This window comes from Anoplopoma fimbria, chromosome 22 (assembly GCF_027596085.1).
Source record: "Anoplopoma fimbria isolate UVic2021 breed Golden Eagle Sablefish chromosome 22, Afim_UVic_2022, whole genome shotgun sequence".
Lineage (NCBI taxonomy): Eukaryota > Metazoa > Chordata > Actinopteri > Perciformes > Anoplopomatidae > Anoplopoma > Anoplopoma fimbria.
This window is the reverse complement of record NC_072470.1, coordinates 7016515-7038423: the sequence shown is the minus strand read 5'-3', so window position 1 is coordinate 7038423 and position 21909 is coordinate 7016515. Positions and strand designations below refer to the sequence as shown.

The 21909-nt window shown below is 45.8% G+C and overlaps 1 protein-coding gene across 1 annotated transcript in view; it reads right to left on the bottom strand.

The window, feature by feature from the left end:
- Positions 1-21909, bottom strand: part of pard3ba (par-3 family cell polarity regulator beta a) — a 123762-nt gene that overhangs the window by 83570 nt on the left and 18283 nt on the right. The window contains 9 exon segments of the mRNA XM_054624052.1: positions 408-806; positions 809-873; positions 1278-1403; positions 1644-1730; positions 5881-5905; positions 5908-5962; positions 10751-10857; positions 17502-17639; positions 17642-17678. Of these exon segments, the coding sequence (XP_054480027.1) occupies positions 408-806; positions 809-873; positions 1278-1403; positions 1644-1730; positions 5881-5905; positions 5908-5962; positions 10751-10857; positions 17502-17639; positions 17642-17678 (1039 nt within the window).

The following is a 21909-nucleotide window of genomic DNA, read 5'->3' as shown; positions in this document are numbered from 1 at the left end:
GTGTTTTACAGCGATGATGGATAAGGCAGCAGGGACGCCAGACTGGTTCAGTCTGGGTTCAAACCCAAAAAGTAAAAACATTCAAACGGTATTTAAAGTTATCCGCGCAAGATAAAAAAAGGGAAAAAGAATCTTCCTGATGGGGCATTACTTCCATTATGGACCAAAACTGCTTTAAGTGGTCCAGAGCTTTATATGGGACTATTTCTTTACCTGAAATCAAACAAATTAATTCCAAAATCTCCAGAATCATGTTTCAAATAACAGATTTATATTCCTTCTTAATCCCAAAGAAGTAAGTGCACTTTCATAAATTTGGGAGAAAAACAAGAGACAGTTTTTTTTTAAAAAGCACAGCCATGATGAGTATAATAGAAAATGAAATGTGTACTAAGCTGCACATTTACCTTTCTTCAGTTCAATTTTCATCTTCTTGCCTCCCGTTCTGCTGGTGAGGGTGTTTATGCCAGGAACAGGGCTGTTACTGGCCAGGGGGCTCTGGCTTGGGGTCCTGGGTGAGGGGGAGGAGCTCGCCCCCCTGGCCGGAGGTGAGGGAGAGACTCTCTCCAAGGAGCCGTGCCCAGGATGGCGCTGCGCTGGCGCCGTGTTGGCCGCGGCCGTCTCTGGCGTCCTGGCGCGCGCGTCCGGCCTCCTCACTTCTTGTTTGGTGTTGACGTCTTGTTTGGGTTCCGGTTGAGCTTTGGCACGGAGCACCATGGGACTCTTTGCCTTCGCCGTGGGCTCTTTGCCGTCGCCGGTGAAAAGCTGACCTATCAGGCCCTTCTCGTAGCGCGGCTTGTTGGCCGGGGGAGGACCTCCAGGCGCACGGACGAGGCGGAGGACGTCATGGCCTGGCGGAACACTTCCTGTGACCTACGGAGAGAAAAAAAAGGAACGTTTGGGGAACGAACTGGAAAACAGAAAAACAGACCGAGAAAGTCAAGTGGAAGACAGAAGGGGAACCCAGACAAAAAGAGGGGGGTTTAAGCTGTATCTCCATTTGGTATCAAGCACCCAGTGACTCCTCCAGCTGCTCTGGGACACCGGCGGCCCCTGTCAGATGGGAGACCCCCCCGACAGCAGGCTCCTGTCCCAGTTTTAACAGACTACAGTTGGAACATTCACCAACACAGTGGGATTCTGTTTGAATGGAACTATTCAGCTCCTATAGTGCAAAAATACAGGCGGCTAAAAAATGCCGTCAATCCCCTACGCCGCTCGTTTCTGATCAGACGTTCGATTCTCAAACGCTTCGGCTTCGGCGTTTGTGATCTTACTCTGCGAAGGTCTTGTCCTGGAGTGGCGTGTCGTTGATTTGCACGATGCACTCGTCCTGCCGGAAGATTTTCTCCCTCGCCGAGCGGCTCTTTTCCTCGATTCCTTTAATGTTTAGGCCCAGGGTCCTTGCAACACAAACACACACACACACACATACAGTAAATATGAATTCATGGAGGTAAACACACATACGATTACATGCCAACACTTATGCATTTTCGAGTCAACATTGCCATCTGCGATTCCTTAAGAATGTCTGATTGATTACACGTGGATGTGGTCGAGGGGTAGAGTAGAGTGTGTATTTGCATCCGTGTGTGTGTGTGTGTGTGTGTGTGTGTGTGTGTGTGTGTGTGTGTGCTTACCGTCCACTGAGAGAGGAGCAGTATGGGATCACGTGGATACCCAGGGGTCCCCAGTCACTCGGAAACTCCACCACCCTCGTCAGGCTGCTGTCAACAGAACACACACATTTTGCCGTCAAGAAAACACACACACACACACACACACACGGACATCTTGTAAGACACATTTAAAGTGACATCATAATGTAAGTGCACATTGAAAGCGCTGAGGACACACACACACACACACACACAACACACACACACACACACACACACACAGACACACACACACACACACACACTCCAAGTCTTTCTATCTGCAAGCTCTTGAAAATAAATGAGCATTTTCCTCGGGGCTGCACAGATAGGGATACAAATGAGCTTACAGGTAGTCCTGCCAAACATCAGAAAAACATTTGTGGGTGGGTGTTTGGGACGCAGGTGGCTACTTCAGCCTTTATCTACCCGTGTTATCAACCAGCCGTGTGGACTAAAGACGAGAGCAGGAGATAAAAGAGGAAGACGGAGAGAGAGATGAAACAGAATGAGCGTCTCTAATAATCTCGGCGGAGCCCCCCCGACTCCGGCTTTTAACGGCAGATAAACAAGGACAATGCTGCTGAAGATAAAGACGGACGAGGGCTGCTTTTGATACCGGACGGCTGAGAGAGGGGACCTGCATGATGGGAGCATGGCAGAGGAAGATCAGAGGAGACGGAGGTGGAAAATGATCATGTTCTTCTGGTCGTATTTGCAGTTTTTGACACCAAAGATCTCAAATGTGTGATGTAGCATCAAATCTGTCCAAGTCTGCATCAATTTTTTCTTCTCTGTGTACAGCTATACAGGCTCTCCTGCTGAAAATGTTCTTATGAAAGATTTTATGCATGTAGATATTTAGCTAAACATCAAAAGTACGACAAGATACTTTCATTTTTGTTGTTTTTTTGCAGCCAGACTCCCTCAAATTTTCTCTGCAGCAGGGTCTGAATGTCTTCCCCCGCTACACCTGGTTCTGGTTCTGCCGTCATAAAGAGGCATCAGTAGTTCCTTGTAGTTATTTTAATGATCTGTATGTTTGGCAAGAAGATGTTGGAACACTGACTGGTTCTGGATCTGCATTTACAACAAGTTATGGCCAATATTACGTCTTAATATTTCCACCTGAAGCAATTTGGCCGTAAATTGCGCCACGTTGAAGTGTCCGTGACCGAGACAAATGAAACCCCGAATTGCACCTAAGGGGAAAATTGTAGGTCATTTTGTGAAAAGCTACCCCATAAATGTGATATAAGAACTGGATGAAAAGCTGTGATTATGGATGTTTAAATGAAGGGAAAAGAAAAAATAGAAAACGCCTCAAACTTCTCCCTAAGGATAATCAAATGTTTTCAAAATGTGATGTTTTTATTACAGAATGGAAAGGCGAAAAAAAGTCCCATGTCCTCGAAAGAGCACACGCCTCATTCCTTCATGAGACGTTCTCAGCATTTTTCTCCTCACAATCTCATGTGGAGGCCAAGAACAAGTATTGTTTCCCCGCATTGCTTTACCAAACTACAATGCGGAGAAAAAAAACAAAACAAGAAGTGATGAAGTGTGTGCGTGAGTAAAAAAAAAAAGAAAATGTGCTGAAAAGTTCAAGGTTTATGTGCTTCTTACACGTACACAAGCCCAAGGACTCGCCGGGATCATTATAACACACACACACACTCCTCCGTCACTGTCACCCCCGCTCTCGTTAACCTCTGCCACGGTCGCGCACGCAATCCACGCACACACATCCAATTTGCATCCTTATTGCTACATCTATTGCACGCTCACAAACGCCATCAGTCACATTCCTTCCAAATTGAATTCACAGATACACACATGCATCACATTTGCATCCATTAGTAGGAACGCGGTTACATCTAAATTACACATGTGCACACGCCACGAATTTACACACACACACACACACATTGTTGCTGTTGTTGTTGTTGTGATGGTGAACAATCAAACCAGGACAGTGTGACACACGCGCAGGTACAATAGCTGCTCCTGGATGATGTATGTGTGTTTGCAGTTTGCGACACGCACACACTTAACGCGGCTTCAGCCCATTTACATTCATATAAAAACAAACGGCGGCACAAACAAGCTCATCAGAGGCAGCCGTGGCTTGTTAGTGCCGCGCTCTAATATGCAGAATAGCTCCGCTCAACCATTTTAGCATCCCGCTGACACAAACACAAACACAGTCGTTCCACTGAGAGAGAGAGACAGAGAGAGAGAGAGAGAGAGACAGAGGGCCAGTGGGGCGGATGAAAAGAGCAACGAGGATGGAGACAGATGGAGCTCCCACTCCTGGTTGACTTCCTCTACATCAACGGAGGCCCGGGCCGGGGATTGCCTGAAAATGTGCCCCTTCGCTCGCTCACCGAGGCTTCTTCAAGCGCCAACCATCTGTTACCATGGCAAACTATCTGTGGGAGAAGCGGCTCCATTGTGTCAAGGCGCTGTCAGGACGCCGCTGCACTGTAAAAATGTAGAAGAATCACCATCTGTCACTGGCGGCCGAGTGTATCGCCTAAAACTCGTGAGTTCTTTATTTTTTTTAATTTTTTTTCAAAGAACAATCATCTAAATCGGAAAAACACTCCGGCTGCAGAGGCCGCGGGGAAACTATCTTATTTTTTTTTTATTTTTTTTTACTTCTGTCACCGGATTTCTGGGCGAGAGACGGGGGGGGGGCGAAGGGGTTGTGATGGAGGGTTTGAGCCGTTGCCATAGCTACAGCGTGACTGACAAATAAGAAGATAAAACTCCCATCATGTCAGAGGTGCCCAAAAAGAAAGGCAGAGGTTGCCGTGATGAGATGTTCTGCATGCTCACCACGTACAGTGTGCACATTCACTGTGTACACACACACACACACACACACACACACACACACACACACACACACACACACACACACACACACACACACACACACACACACACTTGACAAGTGAGTGGAGCGTGAACAGGTCAGCCAGGAGTGCTGCTGGACCTGCGTTGATGCTGCTGGTACATAAAGAAGCACTTTTCCCCCCCAACATGTCATATAAATAATAATAAGTAGATAAAAAAAAAAATATTCTTTAATAGCTGATTGACAGCAAACTAATTGAGTATCAAAAGCTATTTTGTTAAATGGCTGCATTGACAGATACAAGCTCGCTTTAAGCTACTATTTGGTGCTTTCATTCAAGTCCAATCATGCCACTAACCATTCTCACCTCCTAGGGGTCAAAGGTCAACACCCTGGTTCTCAATTAATTACCACAGTATCATAGAATAGAATAAAGATGGGCAGATATAACTGCCTTAGGGAATTCTTTACAACCTCTTCGCCTTCTTCAAAAAAAAAAAGGGATGTTTTATTATGCAAATGTCGCCTTTGGGTGGTTCGCCGTGACATTACACGCAAGGACGGGTTACAACCAAACACTACATCTCAATTTGCTCACGATGAGCGGAATGAGTCACGTGTAGATGGACCGTGATGCGAACCAATCGCGTGCGAGCCTCACTCAAACGGTGGGCGGGACCGCTGGCGTTCCCAGCGGGGCTGACAGAGCTCTGATTAACTAAAAGAAACAGCAACGTATTGAATCAATAGTGAAAATCATTAGGTGCAGCCCTACTACTTAACACATTAATGTCAACAACCTGGCCTGGCCTAGGCTAAAAACGGAATTCTGGGATATCTTTTTAGACACATTTTTGATTCTGTTGTTATTGTCTCTATGTATTATTGTAAAGTGACATAAACCATGTGTATGAAATCTGCCACATAAGTAAGTTTCCTCATCATGATGCCGACCCCTTTCATACTAATTTGAATAAACACTACTCACAGAAGTGGAGGAACGTCGCTCCATCAGTACTAAGATCAGAGCTAACCCCTTAGTGTTGGGACACACACACACACACACACACACTGTCATACACACACACACACACACATCCATGAGACTGTTTAATCCAGTCGGAATGTCAGGCTGTCAAACAAAGACTGGCGCGTTAATCCCAGTCTGCAACACTGCGGCGTACCACAGCTACAGTGTGATCTGTACACACACACACACACACACACACACACACACACACACACACACACACACACACACACACACACACACACACACACACACACACACACACACACACACACACACACACACACACACACACACACACACACACACACACACACACACCTTACCTGTAGTTCACTTTGCTCATCTTGTCGGGGGGTCGTCCGTGTGCAGTCGGTCCAGAGCTCCTTTCAGCACATGGTTGATTTCCTGTTAAAAAAAAAATAAAACAACAGTCAGTCAACATGATAACAGCTACAGTGACAAATAAAGAGTGTCTACATTTACACACACACACACACACACACACACACACACACACACACACACACACACACACACACACACACACATACACACACTAAACAAACAGAGGCCGGTCTGAGGGTACGAGGAGGCCCGTCGCCAATTAGCACAACAATCTCACGCCGCCCATCAATCACCTTTGCAGACGGCGAAGAGAGAACGACCGCCGGACGCTGAGCTCCCTACAACACGCCGCTGTCCTGCCTTCACTCTACGTATATGTCTCTATCCGTCTACCTCTCTTTCCTCCCCCTCCCTCCATCCCTCCATCCCTCCCTGCCCCGTGTCAGGCAAGGCTCTATTTTTAAGACGGGAAAAAAAAAAAAAAATCAACAACCCCGGGGCATACGAGTATAAAAAAAAAAAAAATAAAAAAAATGGTAAAGAGAGAGAGAGAGAAATGTGGGAGGAAAAAGACGACGGCGTCAAACTGTTGCGAGATGCTCAGACACACTCGACGAGTGGGAGAGAGACATTGGCCCGAATCGTTAAAGACAAGAGGGGCGCAATTAGGTCCTTCTGCCCCGTCACTTTCATTGTGTCACCCAGGACTAATGGCTCAAAAGCTCCCGCCCACCAGCTCGCTCCTTAGCAACCCCCCTTCTGAACCCCCCACCGCAGCCCCTACTCCCCGACGGACCCTCTGTCACACGCCGAGTAAATATACGCTTCACAACACACACATTCATTTACTGCAAATATTAACAACACGTATCAGCTCTGCGGAGCTGCAAACAGAGAAATGATGTATTTATGAACACACACACACACACACACACCACACACACACTCATACATGTGCTGCCTGCACAAATAGTGACCCACTTATCTGGGCAGTGGGAGATTACCCCACAATAGAGCATGTGTGTGTGTGTGTGTGTGTGTGTGTGTGTGTGTGTGTGTGTGGGGGCTGGAAGATGAGCTGCAGGCTCCATTGTTGCTGTGCATCTTCCCGCAACGCTGCTAGCTACCAGGCTTCTCCTCCTTTGGTACACACTCACACTCACACACACACACACACACACACACACACACACACACACACACACACACACACACACACACACACACACACACCCTCATCACATGCGCATACACATGTATACACTCATCAAGCTTGCGTTTCCAGTTTGGCAAGATTCTTACCGTGTAAGTGAGCTACTACAGTACACACACACGTGGTACAATAACATGAAAACCCTTGTGTGTCACCTGCTTGGCTACAACTACAGTGTTGTGTAAGATACGCCATGTTGGGTTGCGCGCACACACACACACACACACACACGCGCACACACACACACACACAAACCTGCCTTTCTTTATAAAACAAATGTAAAATGGAAGGATCGTGCCTGTAATACCCATTGTGAATCTAATCCCTAAATTGAGAGCGCTCCTGTTTATCTACACATTAAAACGGCAGCGTTCCTCTTTGGGCGCCCTGCTGGTGCTCGGCCAATCGGCTCGCCCCGCTCGCTGCTCATGTGAACGCACAAAGGGGACACATCAGTGCCGTCCGCGTCCCGCAGAGTGTGACGGTGAAGCCTGAACCCTAGAGTGATCACATACAGTGGATGATATGTGTAGCATTGTGTGGTGGGAGTGGATATCACTGTGCTAATCTTCATGATCATAATCACCGTGGACGTTTTCATTCACTCCAACGTCCACATATATTTACCTATAAACTACATATTTCAAGACAAACATGTAATGCAATTCAGGTACTGTGTTGGCTCTATAAAGCCTCTTTACCACTGGGGGGGGAAAAACACAATTACTACGCTCTCCTGAAAGCCTCCAGACTCCTGCACACCCAGTAAAATGTCCTCGCCGATCATTGTGAAACAAATTTAATTCAAACTGGACATAAACAAAATAAAACTCATTAAACATCTTGTTCGTCTTTTCAGTGTTGCACCAATCACTAACTCTGATTCGGTCAAAATGAACCCTTAATTAACAGAATTAGATGCGAGTAGAAACCGACGTTGTATACTTTCCTCAAAGTCACCAGACTCCATTGACAGAAACGGTTATTAAGCTCCCGGGAAAACAAACTAGAGTTTAAAAGTAAACCTGAATAAGTAACAGATATAAACTGTTTACAGTCACCATCACCTTTTTTTTAAGCAGTTGTCTCGTTAAAAACAACAATACCCAGCTCTACCAGTGTGACTACTGCTACCGTTTCAAACGACACTTAGACCCCCATCTGTGCTCACACATCAGTTGACACTTCAACTTCATGAACTCGCACTTGAACTGACAATAAATTCTTTCAGCTGGCTCTTAAACCTCATTTAAACACATTTTTTCAACGCCGTCCGACTCCTACACTTCAACTCCTATCAGCACTTTCACTTTAGCTTCTGCATATTTCAGCGCTATAATAACCACAGCTTCAACGTCTTTAAATGCTTCAACAAAAACAATGGCTCCCTTTAATAATTACGGTTCATATGTAAGACATTTAAGCTGTGAGCAATTTTTTCTTCGCTGAGTGATTTGAACGTGGCAGGCGGCGAACTCCCGGGATGAACGCTCAAAAAAAATTTGTGAAACCCGTCTGGAAACCCGCCTGAGCACAACTAACAGGTTGTCTGCTCTGTTCCCGTGCCGCACGCTGCCATACATGTTTCTGTGTTTGGTTTTGTAGTCGGAGGGAGGTGTGAGTGACACTTCGGTGTGCAGACCTATGAGAGATGAGGTGTTTGTGTGTGAGTGCGAGTGCGAGTGTGTATTTCCATGGATGAGTAATGAGGTGTGTGTATTTCTTTTGTGCGTCTCCTCTGGGTGCTGTAGTCATCTGCTACACATCAGAAAAAGAAAAAAAAAAAGCGTGTGTGTGTGTGTGTGTGAGAAAGACTGTGTTTCCATGTACACACACAGCAGGATCACAGCTTCAGTGTGCTAGCCAGTGCTCCTTGACCTCCGTCGCATCCATCACATTAACTCGCTGCCACATTCTCTCACGCACAAACTTAGATGCCTCGCGAGGGAGGACGGACACGCGGACGCACGCACACACACACACATCCGGCTGCTGCACGTAGCAAGAGAACGCGCACTGTACGGACGGACGGACAGAGTGTGGTTTAGTTAGCCGAGGTGTCAGCTCAGGGCAGAGGAGAAACATCCCCACCGCATTAAAGTCCGACTCTCTGCTGTGTTAACACTCATTGCATCACTGCACCTCTGGGTGTTGAAAATCAGCCCAAAAAAAAAAAAAAAAAAAAAAATGTGGGTGGCAGAGCGAGGGAGTGAATTGGCATGACGAGGATTATAAAAAAATATATATGAAACGAGAGAGATGGAGGAAAGAGGAGTTGAAAAATTCTGCTAGCAGGTAGCATTATAATGGTTTATTAGCTTCGAACCGTGGCAGGAAGTCAATTAAAAGGGCCGGCTGCCTGTTTGCTGGTTTTATCAGCTCTTCTGATAAAGACCTGGAGTGTTCAAGGACTACTCTACATGTGAATGAAAAGCCGGGGAGAAGTGGGCCAACCTTGGCCTTCACCATAGCAAAGGGGCAGGGAGCATTTTTATCAGCCTTAATTACACTTTATCTTGCTTTCAATACCTCCTTCAAGACAAAAAAACGGGACACAAGCGTGTGTGTGTGTGTGTGTGTTGGTTTTAAGAGTGTATGAGTAAGATAAAGGAGGGGAGGTTTGCAGAGGAGTGGTACAGTGGATGAAGTGATAGTGTATTGATCTCTGGAAGTCCATCAGGCCTCGGTACTCAATATGTCCAAGAGCTGTGACGGCCTCCCAGCCTTTCACTGGTAGCCCCTGTTCTCCTCTGTGTGTGCATGTGAAACACTTTTGATTATCCTCATTAATCCTCATTATGAAATAGTATCTCGTAACCTCTTTATCTTAGATGCTAAACTCTGTGCTAATAGGTCTCATACTCATTGTTATTCTCCATTAAATAGAGCAGAAATGCCTTTATAGCAATGTAAAGAGACAGAACAACGACATAGCATCTACTTGTGTGCTACGGAGCAACTGTCTGGGTGTAAATGAAGCGAGATGTAGAAGTGTTGCGTTTTTTATATCGTCTGTTCTTTCTGGTTTGTTTGAAAAAGGTATGAAGCCTGAAATATGGGCTTTGTCATCCTGTTTACTCACCGCCCCGCTGATGCCCCGTGTTCTGCTTAGTCACCGCTGTGTGGAACGCAGCAGGGGTGGGGAACAACACACACACACACACACACACACACACACACACACACACACACAAACACGTGTACCACCGTGACCTCACACAGCCTCCGTCCTGCCCAGTCGCCCACAGAGAGGGGACAAGCAAACGGCGGCACACAGAGTCCTCCTCCTTAATGGCGGTGATGGCGGAGAGCGCTTGAAAAAGGCAGACCCTTTCAAAGTGCAGCCCGGGGGCGTGGACCACAAGAGGAGTATTCACTGGGTTAGCTCCGTCTTCACACACCACTGAAGTAATGGGGAACGCCATGTGTTCATCTCTCCATGTTATTTATTTACTTTATTTTGTACATTTTTGATGTCTTTTCCATGGTTTCTCCTTTTGAAAGACTGGTTTGAACAGCAGGAGTTGTTTTTGCTGAAAGACTGCGCCTCTTTATCTGATTTTCCCCTCTTTAATAATCAATAACTCCTTCAAATATCAAACTGGAATTTATCCATCAGGGCACGCGATGCTTACCGGATCAGGAGACCTGTTGCTGCGGTCATCGGGTGGAGGCGTGGCTCTGATCTCGCGGGCGGGGGCCAGGGCCGAGTCACTGCTGCTCCTCACCAACAGAGGTGTGTCTGCGTGGAGAGAGGGAGACAGTTAAAAAGAGAGACACAGAGAAAGACGGGATGTTGGACGGCCTTTTTATTTGACACGCTGTTGAAAAGAAAATGTATCTTATTCAATTTCTCAAACTCCAAACAGAGGAGTCATTGAAGGAGGGGAGAGAAGTTTTTTTTTCTTTTGGCAAGTTTTGCACCGAGCAGCTGGCCTGCATCATATTAAGATGAGCATGGGGGGGGCCTCAGAGGGTTGGACGGACCCCTGAGGCTCTCTGAGCTCTCCAAAAGCATTTGACACCAAAGCACTCAAAAGAAAATGAAAATTTGAAGATGAAACCGATAAACAAAAACAAAGCAAAAGGAAACTGACCTCTTATTGAGCGAAGCTAATGGGAATTTGGAAGAAAATGGACACAGGAAATGATAAAAGGATGCAAAGTGTTTAAAAAAAAAAAAATTACATCTAATGGGAACAAATCCGTCCATGTATTGTTAAAAAAAAAAAAAAAAAAAGCATAATTCATCTCGAGATGACTCAACAAACCAACAGCCACCCAACCCTTTCTGCAATGCACCCACAAGCCCCACACACACACACACACACACACACGCACACACACACACACACACACACACACACACACACACACACACACACACACACACACACACACACACACACACACACACAGCTGTTGCCTTCATGCTCACTCTCACACACACACTCACACACAAGTACACTGCCCACAACCCTGCAGCCCAAAGGAGCTGGGACATGGGCAGGTCTGAATCCACAGTAAAAATATTCAAAAGAATCTAATTTGGACCTTTGTGCCGCCTCTTGCTTTTAATATCCACCCCGACGGGAGCAGTGTGTTATTTTGTGGATGTAAAAAAAAAAAAAAACGTGGCAGGGTGTTTTTCAAATGTAACTCGACAGTGGAGAAAATAAAGACAGGGGAGAGTGTGAGATAAACAAAAAAAAAAACAGAAAGGGTGGGAGCTGGGGAGACGGTGACCTGGGAGGGAAGGGAGGGAGGAAAAAACCTCGACAACACAGGAAAAAAGGGGAAGGCAAACAAAATTCTCTACTTTCCTGTAATCAATCTCTCTTTGGAGGGTCAGTGACAGGGTCCTGGTCTAACGTGGTCGGAATAGAGAGAGCTGAGGAGCAGATAGCTCTGTGTGTGTGTGTGTGTGTGTGTGTGTGTGTGTGTGTGTGTGTGTGTGTGTGTGTGTGTGTGTGTGTGTGTGTGTGTGTGTGTGTGTGTGTGCGTGTGCGTGTGTGTGGTATGTGATTGTAGACAGATGAAAAATGGTCATTCCAACCACCCAAGACACATTCACAAATACCCTGTATGGCTCAAACAAGGTACTCGTGTTGTGTTCAGGTTTGTTGGACAAATCAATTTTAAATAATTGGCATAAATTATCGTTGGCATAAGTTATACTCTGCTTGACTAGTCACAGCCTCTCTATACTTCTGCTAACTTTGAGTTTAACCACATTCAAACGGGTCAAAAATCACAAATGTTGGTTTCCTATTCATTAAAGTCTTCTTCTGGTTTTCTCCTAACTTTCACTCTGCTTTACCGGGAAAAAAACGACACAATGTGGTCTAATCTGATTTGGAAAAGCAGACTTCATGAAGAGGCAGGAACTACATAAAGAGCAATCTGTTTCTCTATTTGCAGCAGTGAAAACATGCTTTGATTTAACACAATAACATGTGGGGAAATAAAAAAGGTATCTTCTCCGTGCTGGCGTCAAAAGACAACCAGAGAAATACATGAAATACATCAAACGGGCTCCGACGAATCAATGGATTCTGATTTCTCCATCTGATTATCTGTTAGACTTGTGTGCATCTTAAAATAGGTCAAACACTGCAGGTACTTTTCAACGTTATTAATTCTGAGCCGTATCTTAGGATGCCATTGAGTTTATGGGACAACCTGATGAAGCACAATTTCTACGTCTTTTTTCCAGACCGACACATGCAAACGTTTACAAGTTTGGAGTGGCCATGTATAGAAAGCAGTAAAAGTTAATGGCTGGCTGTTTTGCTGTCCCTCCTGAACCCACCTGTCTGGTGCATTCAGGGGACGTGGACGCAGATAAGAATACACCGAACGGCAAGTGGGTATCGGGATTTAAAACTCACACACACCCACGTTTGCCTTGAGCCGGTCTGCTAAGGTCATACTATAGATTTTCCCCAAGCACATGGGGGGGGAAAGAAAGTTGCACAACAACATTAAATCAAACTGCAACATTAAGTACTGAAACACATTCACTTCTGCAAGGCCAGCTGGACTAAATTATAAGTCCTGTTTAGACTGGATCCTGTAGAGCTTTAAGATACTTTTTTTTCCAAAAATGGCGATAATGGATTTTCAGATTGACCGTATCGTCATCACCTCCAGGTTAAGTCACCCCCACTCCATGGTCACAGTCAGGGTCCATTACCCGGGCGGTCAGTCCCATAAATCCTCCTCCATTTAGCCAAACAGAGTCAAATCCGCCTCCATCAATCCTCCTTTACTGGAGCCCCGGCCGTGTGAAGGAACCCGAGGGGCCACTGGCTTTGACCTCTGACCCGCGTTGACCTCTGGAGGGTCAAGCGGTGTCGCGGAGGGTCAGATATTGATGAGAGTGACGGCTTTAACTCGCTCGGGTCAGCCGCCGTTTAGTCGGTTGTAAACAAGATTGGGCTCAGAGCCATTTCTAATTAAAGCTGACTGGGACGGGGATTCTATATAAATACTTATATAGAATGTAGCCTTTTGAAATGCCTGAGGAATAGCAATGTGTCCATATGCACCCTCTAAGGCTTTGCATCCTTAAAGACAAAGTTACTACTTATGGAAAACCGAGGTGGAAACATTTGGATGGACAAATGAAACATAACCGACCTACAGTGAAGAATCATCTCCTCTAAAGATATATAATTTAATCTAAAAGCACTATTTTACCACATTGTTTCTCTTCCCAGACAGGTCTTGCCTTTGATTAAATTATACAAATGAAACCTGTAGAAGTCGTGGTGAGAGATTCGCTCACTCCTTCCCTTTGTGCGTTGTGAGCACAATTTCCGTTCTTTTTTTAAGATCACAGACATTTTCCCACTTCAACACGACGTCCCCTGCCAAAAGGGTGGAGCGGAGGTGGAAGCACCATAACTTTGGGTGTATTTTAGGTCGGCCAAATTGACGCTGACTGCACAGCCGTGACCACAAGGTGCCCTGCCACTTTAAATACAACGACGCCCACCGAGCCCCATCTCAGAGAGAGCTTCAAGGCCGGAGAAACAAATGGTAAAACACCCACGGGCGATGTTCCTCCCCTCGTCTTTCCGTTGAGACTGGTGTAACTGGAGCGACCCTGAAGAGGCCTCGTTGAGCTTCCACTTCTGTGTTTATCTGCCTCCGACTCTCCATCTGCGACTCTTGGCTCAATTCTGGGAACGTTGAGGTTTATTTTAAGAATTTCCTCTCTTGTTTTCAGTGCTGTGAAAGTTTGCATTGCTAGTTCAACGCCGGGCCACGATGAAAACAAGGAGGCGTCATGTTTCTTTCGGACTGAGTGTGTGTGTGTGTGTGTGTGTGTGTGTGTGTGTGTGTGTGTGTGTGTGTGTGTGTGTGTGTGTGTGTGTGTGTGTGTGCTTGTCTGGGAACATGTGTTTGTGGCTTTGTTTGCCTTTTAGTTTGCATCTGCATGGTATGTGTGTTCTATAAGTGCATTTATCACAAACAGCTTCTCTGTTCATATATATTTGTCTTTGTCTGCATGTGTGTGTGTGTGTGTGTGTGTGTGTGTGTGTGTGTGTGTGTGTGTGTGTGTGTGTGTGTGTGTGTGTGTGTGTGTGTGTGTGTGTGTGTGTGTGTGTGTGTCGTCATGCCAAAAGGCCAGGGTGGTCTTGCTTCTCTCCCAATCGATAGAGCAGCGCGGCTCAGGCTGCTCATGGGATGATGCGATAAGGACTCTTTTCCAAGTGTGTGTGTGTGTGTGTGTGTGTGTGTGTGTGTGTGTGTGTGTGTGTGTGTGTGTGTGTGTGTGTGTGTGTGTGTGTGTCTGCAGCAGTGGATCAATGGCGGTCTAATCATCCCACCGGGGCAGTGTGAAGTCCAATCACCCTGTTCAAACAAGCAGTCCAACCCCGACACACAAACACTTTGATGCCTGACTGATTGCTGAATTACGTCTCGTCCTGTCCGCCACCACTCGGTGCGATTACATGCGCGCCATAACCAGATTATTGGGAATAATCAGATTAGGGTGATACGTGTGATTAAAGCAGCCACGTTTCTTTGCAGTTGATCTGTTGTTGAGCTATCAGGTGAGGTTTGCTCTACTGTTGACTTTAATTTGAATATGATAGCCCAGTTAAAGAGTTTACATAATGTACATGACTGCCTAAATTGCTCTTATCTAGTCTTGTTTAACCCTTTGAGCACTTTTAACTCCTCTCATTCAGAGTCCTAGAGAATATACTCAAGAAAAGTCTAACTATACATGTTTAAGGACAGTTTTTTACACAATTTGACAGCGTAAAAGTGTCAAGGTTTCCAAACACATGTCTGTTTATGAATGGAGTGTCAGGGATGTATTTAAATAAAAAAACTAAGTAAAAAAACAAAGATCAGAACAAACGCAAAATGCTTTTTCTTAATTCCATTTGTAAAAAAAATGGGTCGTTGTCATAGTTCCCATCATGCTTTGGGTGAGGAGGAACAGGAAGAGGCTCCCCATTTATACCCTTTTTCTTGTTCTCTTTTACATTTTCTGTAAACCAAGTAAAGTCATCTTGAATAAGTTGTTGCATGGCAACCACTGATGCGGAGACAACAACTGGATCATTTTAGATACTAACGAAGAAGTCTTCATTTGTTAACAATCAGGGAAGATCTGAAGCGTATTCATATGATTTCAAAGTAAATTCTTAGGCCGTTACTGTCGAGAGACACAGAAGAAACTGTTACCAATGGAGTCCTTCCCGGCAGTGGATGGTCGACCGGTTTGATTGTTTAACTTGCATGCTGGGGTTTCTTTTGTCAAAATTGTGAGTGCGCGTGCATGTCCGAATGACAAAAGCTGCCTTATTGCATGAGTCTGGCTCTATATGCGGGGGCCGTCACGGGGTCACATCATAACTGAGTTAGTCAGGGTTTTTGGGAGGGGGAGTTAGGAAGGGGGTCCCACTGGGATGAAGACAGGATGGGGGGGGAGCTGGAATTAGAGTCCATTCACGCTCTGCTGGACCCTGGGCATGCTAACAGGCTACAGTGCTAATCTAGTTAAGAGCTGGAAGCCACGCGGAGACGGGGCGGGATGTGGAGAAGGTATCGGGCGGGAGGGAGGTTGGGGGGGGGGGGACGGGTCAGGGCCCGGGTGACGGAGAGAGCTGCATGGCAGGTGGTGGAAGCTGAATAGTCGAGTAGGAGAGTCGAGGCCGATGAAAGGGGCACAGAGGGCGAAAGCGGGCAGGTGTGTGTACGGTTGGAGTCTCGCTGTCTTTCTATAGAAACAGATGGAGGGAGGGGAAACGGCCCAGTGATTAGAGAGACCCCTGTCTGACTGTCTGTTTAATCCTTCATCTTCTCCCGTCATTCAAAACGTGAACCAATAAAAAAGCAGCAGCGGAATAGGGAAAAGGGATACGGACTGAAATCTAGATTATGTACAGCGAGATGTATCTACAGCCAGAATGACTGCAGCACAGATACCACCCCCCCCCCCCCCAGAGGCTCCCTAAGGCTTCTGGGTGACTGGTCTTGTGATGATGTTTCCCACTGGAGATGCACCATGACCCAGTAACTCGTGAAGTAAATCTGTCATTCCTTGCTCTTCCTTTTTAAAAAAAAGCTGCATTTTTTTTTTTTTTTTTTTACATCATCATGTGAACATACGCACTTACCTTTTAATACGAGCCTCGTGGAAGTGATCTAGATCAGATTTTTATCTGGCCCTTGTACTATAAAACATATCCTGACATATATTCATTATCGGAGCATACACATCACCTACGTGGTTCACAGAGGGAAGCTTTTGTCCGTGTAGGACGAATAAAGACGTGATGAAGTGTCTCTTATTGATATCATATTTGTCATGTTGTTATTGTTGAGTGGTGGCACTTTAGTTTAGTCTCATTTGCGTCTCTCGGTCTGAGAAAGCATGTGAAGAACGAGGAAGTGAGGACGGCAGGAGAGAGCGCTGCGTCAACGCTGCATCTGTTTTCACACGCAGTCAGGTTACAGGCATCTCACACACACACACACACACACACACGCACACAGACACACACACAAAAACCTCTCTCTTTACGCAGCAGGTTCAGTTTTCAGCTGTTCCATAAATGTACTTTCTGACTTTTCTCTCGCACACACTCACGTCTCCTGCTGTCTCGACGCGATACATTTTCTCACAAGCACAAAAAAAAAAAAAAAAAGATGTGTTGATTGGGCGTTGCTTTAGTTTGTCAGGTGTTTGAGATTTCTGCATGAAACTTCTCCTGCATTTAAAAAAACAGAACATCTGCCGACTAGAATATTTGATATCGGATTCTAAAAATGCATTTTCATGAGATGAAGCTGAAAACCTCGGGGGCTGGAAGCAGAAAATGAATGCACGAGGAAACTTTTTAAGCAGGTCGGACATACTGGCTTTGAGGATGGCCTCGTTGACTTCGATCTCCGCTCTGATTGGCTGCTGCTGCTGCTGCAGGTGGGAGAAGTACTGGAGGAGTTCGGGGCTCGGGGCGGCGCTGGAGTAGCCGTTGGACATCGTCTCTCGGGGCTCTCGGTCCTCCCGCGCTGGACGTCGAACACCGCCACGAGCTGGAAGAGAGACGCAAAGAGTCAAACTGCAGCCGAAATGTTATGAGATATTAAAAACATAACGTGCACATGATTTGGGATGAACGAGCGCTCCTCGAGATGAGCGTGACAGCCTGAATAATGAGATGCCTGGCGTGGGAACAAGCTGGAAAACACGCAGCCAGGTTATATGGCGTCTCCGCTGTGCCGTGATCACAGAGAGGCTTTCATGTGATTTATCTTGCCAACAGTGGGGATGCAGCCTGCTTCGGCCTGCCAAGTGTGTGTGTGTGTGTGTGTGTGTGTGTGTGTGTGTGTGTGTGTGTGTGTGTGTGTGTGTGTGTGTGTGTGTGTGTGTGTGTGTGTGTGTGTGTGTGTGTGTGTGTGTGTGTGTGAGGCAAGCAAACAGAGTTGGATTCGAACCGCAGATGCCACTTTGGCGACACAATAACTTTTAGTTTTGAACTAAATCTGACCAGCAGAGGACGTTTTGTTTTCCGGAGGTGTTCTGACACACACACACACACACACACACACCAAACACACACCCCACACACACACACACACACGACGACGGTGTGCGGCGTGCGGAATTAGCAGCCAAATGAGATCCGACACGAGAATGAGAAGCTGTCAAACACGATGACACGCCTGCCATAGTGAGGTGGCCGGGATGAGACGGGGGTGGGGGTGGGGGGGCGAATGAACAGGGGATGGAGGGCAGAGGAACGACAAACAATCTTAATTGAGACAGGGACATGATGGCAGATAGAGCGAAAGGGGAACGTGTGTGTGTGTGTGTGTGTGTGTGTGTGTGTGTGTGTGTGTGTGTGTGTGTGTGTGTGTGTCGACGGTGAGGCTTTGCGTGGTTTGATGAATGGGCGCGAGGCGGCGTGACGCTCTCATTAGACGGCGCTGGCGAAAGGAAATGACCACTTAATGAAAAGCTATAACCGCGATGGAACCGGGGATGGAAATAAAACAACAGACGAGTGGAGGGACGTCAATTAACAAGAAAAGGGAGCTCGGAGGCTGTGTGTGTGTGTGTGTGTGTGTGTGTGTGTGTGTGTGTGTGTGTGTGTGTGTGTGTGTGTGTGTGTGTGTGTGTGTGTGTGTGTGTGTGTGTGTGTGTGTGTGTGTGTAAACAATAAGCACAGAGGTTTGGCGAAATATGTATCATCCATCACGCTGCAGCGCCGCCTCTCACCTCCACCTCCCGTGATTCAATATCCTCGTGACACCTGGTTGACGCCACGCAAAGGAGCTTCAACGTGTGTGTGTGTGTGTGTGTGTGTGTGTGTGTGTGTGTGTGTGTGTGTGTGTGTGTGTGTGAGACTGAGAATGGAAGGGAAGATGAGGGATTGAGAGGCTGGCAGATGCAGAGAAGAGAGAGAGAGAGCGAGAAAAAGAAAAAAGGCCGAACGCCAGGAAAAACAATCTGATTGGCCGCTTGATGGATGCTTCTCGAGCTCTTTCTCTCTTCTTTATCTGCTTCCCTCTTTCTCGCCTTATCTCCGGCGCTCCCCAGGCCTCCGTCTCTCTCTTTCTCTCTCTCCAAACTCGCTGACAGCATCAATCAAAGACGAAGACTCGGAGCGTAATGTGACGTGCGCGCTCCACACACACACACGCACACGGAAAGCGACGAGCCGCCCACAAAAACAATTTATTCGTTTTCTTCTTTTAATGTGCGCCGCGCTGATGATTCGCTTTCCGGGAGTTTATTTTTTTGCCACGGCTGAAGGCCGCCCTGCTGATTCACGCTCATCACTCAATCAAACACCAACCATCAACAAAATGAATCGTGTGTTGATTCGTCCGGAAACAAGGCTGAGGTATGGGGAAAAAAAATAGACCCTTTTTGAGGCACCGTAATTTCAGTCGTGATGAGGAATCGGGCTTTTTGACCTTTCACCTTCACCTTAACCCTTTCCAATCAAGGCGACGTCCAATTATGGGACCTTGCATTTACACCTGGCAGTAGTATTCTCATTAAAAATTCAATCCACACAGAAAAAAAATGCCAATTATTTAAATAGGCAATTAAAACCCACATTATTATTTTTGTTTTTTTAAATGGACCCTGGTCGAAACCAACATGGCTGACAGTTGATGGCTTCTGTTGAGGGCCAAACTGCGGTCAGGAAGAGCGTGCTAGCGGGTTAAAATGCTAATCCCAAGCAGCTAGAATCCATAGCAACCAATACGGCTCTGCTAAATGAAGCAAACTAATGGTACAAAAGGGGAAAATCTACAGTTTAATAAACTAAAACAAAATCTATAAGCGCAAGTGTTTGTATTTAGTTGTCATTTGAGTGAATTGGCCCTTTAATATCATAAGATGTGTCCCCCGTTGTTACAGAACAGCTTTGCTTAATGTGCTACTAAAGAAGCTGGTTGTAGACGTTACACTCCAGCTATCTGCCTAAATAATCGTTATTATTGTGAAGTACAACAGCAGGAGAGGAATCTGGGTTTTTTATTATTATTATTATTATTTAAAGCACTCAGTGGTTTGAAATCCAGTCCTTCAAAACACCGTAATACATATCTGGAGCCTCGGGATGAAGAAGTAGGAACTAAAATAAAAAAAAAACACCTTGAATGTCTCACGGTGTGTTTACTTAAAGCACAGCTTTGTCTGCGTCCCTCCTGACCGCCATTAGTATTCTAGGAAACAAATCGCCTTGTTTTTTTACTTCTGCGTCTGTGGTGGTGGGGGGGGGTGTATTGATATGGACCTGGGGAGCCTGCATGTCAACTACTGCCGAATAATGTGACCCCGTTGTCTCATTTCCATATCACACACACACACACACACACACACACAAACAAACACAGACACTAGTAGCAAACACAAACCGCTGAATCCTTTATATTGTCATGTTATGATGGCGTGTAAATCACGATGCAGCGCGTGTATCCAACGCGACCGGACTGGCTGGGGAGAATGTGTGTGTGCGTGTGTGTGTGTGTGTGTGTGTGTGTGTGTGTGTGTGTGTGTGTGTGTGGAGCCAAAGCGATTGTCATGACATACATGAAAGCCGTATACAATAACACGCGTGAAGCAGAGAGATAAGCGCTGTGTCTGTGAGGATTCACACCGCCTCCAGCACGGCGTTAGAACATGTTGGAGTTGATGTGGCCTGCAGCAGACAAATGCACACTTATGTTACTAAATTTCATGAAAAGGCTAAGCAAACACCCACCCACACATGTCCTATAATACTTTGACAAATTATTTTGTTTTATTTCTGATTAACCGATGCTATCAAGTTGTTGTACCTTGATGCCGTGTGAATTTCCATTTGTTTCGCCTTCTTTTCTTCTTTGCCAGAGTAGATTAAAAACATAGAATATATCATTTTGTTTCTCTCAATCAAAACGGTAACAAAAGTTGCAGTTTGGGGACATCGTGAAGTAGGAATCATGGGAGTTGTTGTATTCATGTCAGGTCTTAAAGTCTTCTTCTTCTTCTGTGATACTTAAAGATCCAGACATCAGAAACTTCTAGGATAATGTAAGTACACAACTGAGCAAAATATATAACTTAGGTCTAGCAGTCTTTAAGGCATTTTAATGCGTAAAAGTTACATATTATTCCTTTAAATGACTTTGCTGATATGGAAGTAAACTGGGAGTAAACTGGATGCACTCGGTGCGTGCAGGTGGAGAGAACAATGACGAGTAGAACAGTCAAATCTAAAAAAATGTCTGCCATGAATAAAAAAGTTCTATTCCACTTATTTTTAGTTGTTTTGCCTGCTGGAAGCCACAGCTGTTACTCTACACCTTTAAAAACACCGAAGGGACGGATTCAAAACTATAATGCTCGAGATAAAGTAGTCCCTGGTCGATACTGTCATATTATTCCAGATGTTCAACTAATTCTTTAAGGGGACACTCCCCCCTGACAACTCCATGACCACTGAGCAAACTCCATAATATGTTAAAAAAAAAAAAAAAAAATTGACTAAAAATTGTTTCCAGATGTGAGGATGTCTTTACCGTGGTCGATAAATGTACACGGGTTATGACATCGCTTTCAATCAGATACACGGCTGACATGCATCACTGTTATGGACGCATGGACACAAACACACACACACACACACACACACACACACACACACACATATATATATATACATGCATCCACGTTTATATGTGGAAACAATCCCAGACACACACTTTTTCCCGGTGAGAGGATGAACAGTGCCACCTTGCTTTAGTGGAACACCACTGCATGCTG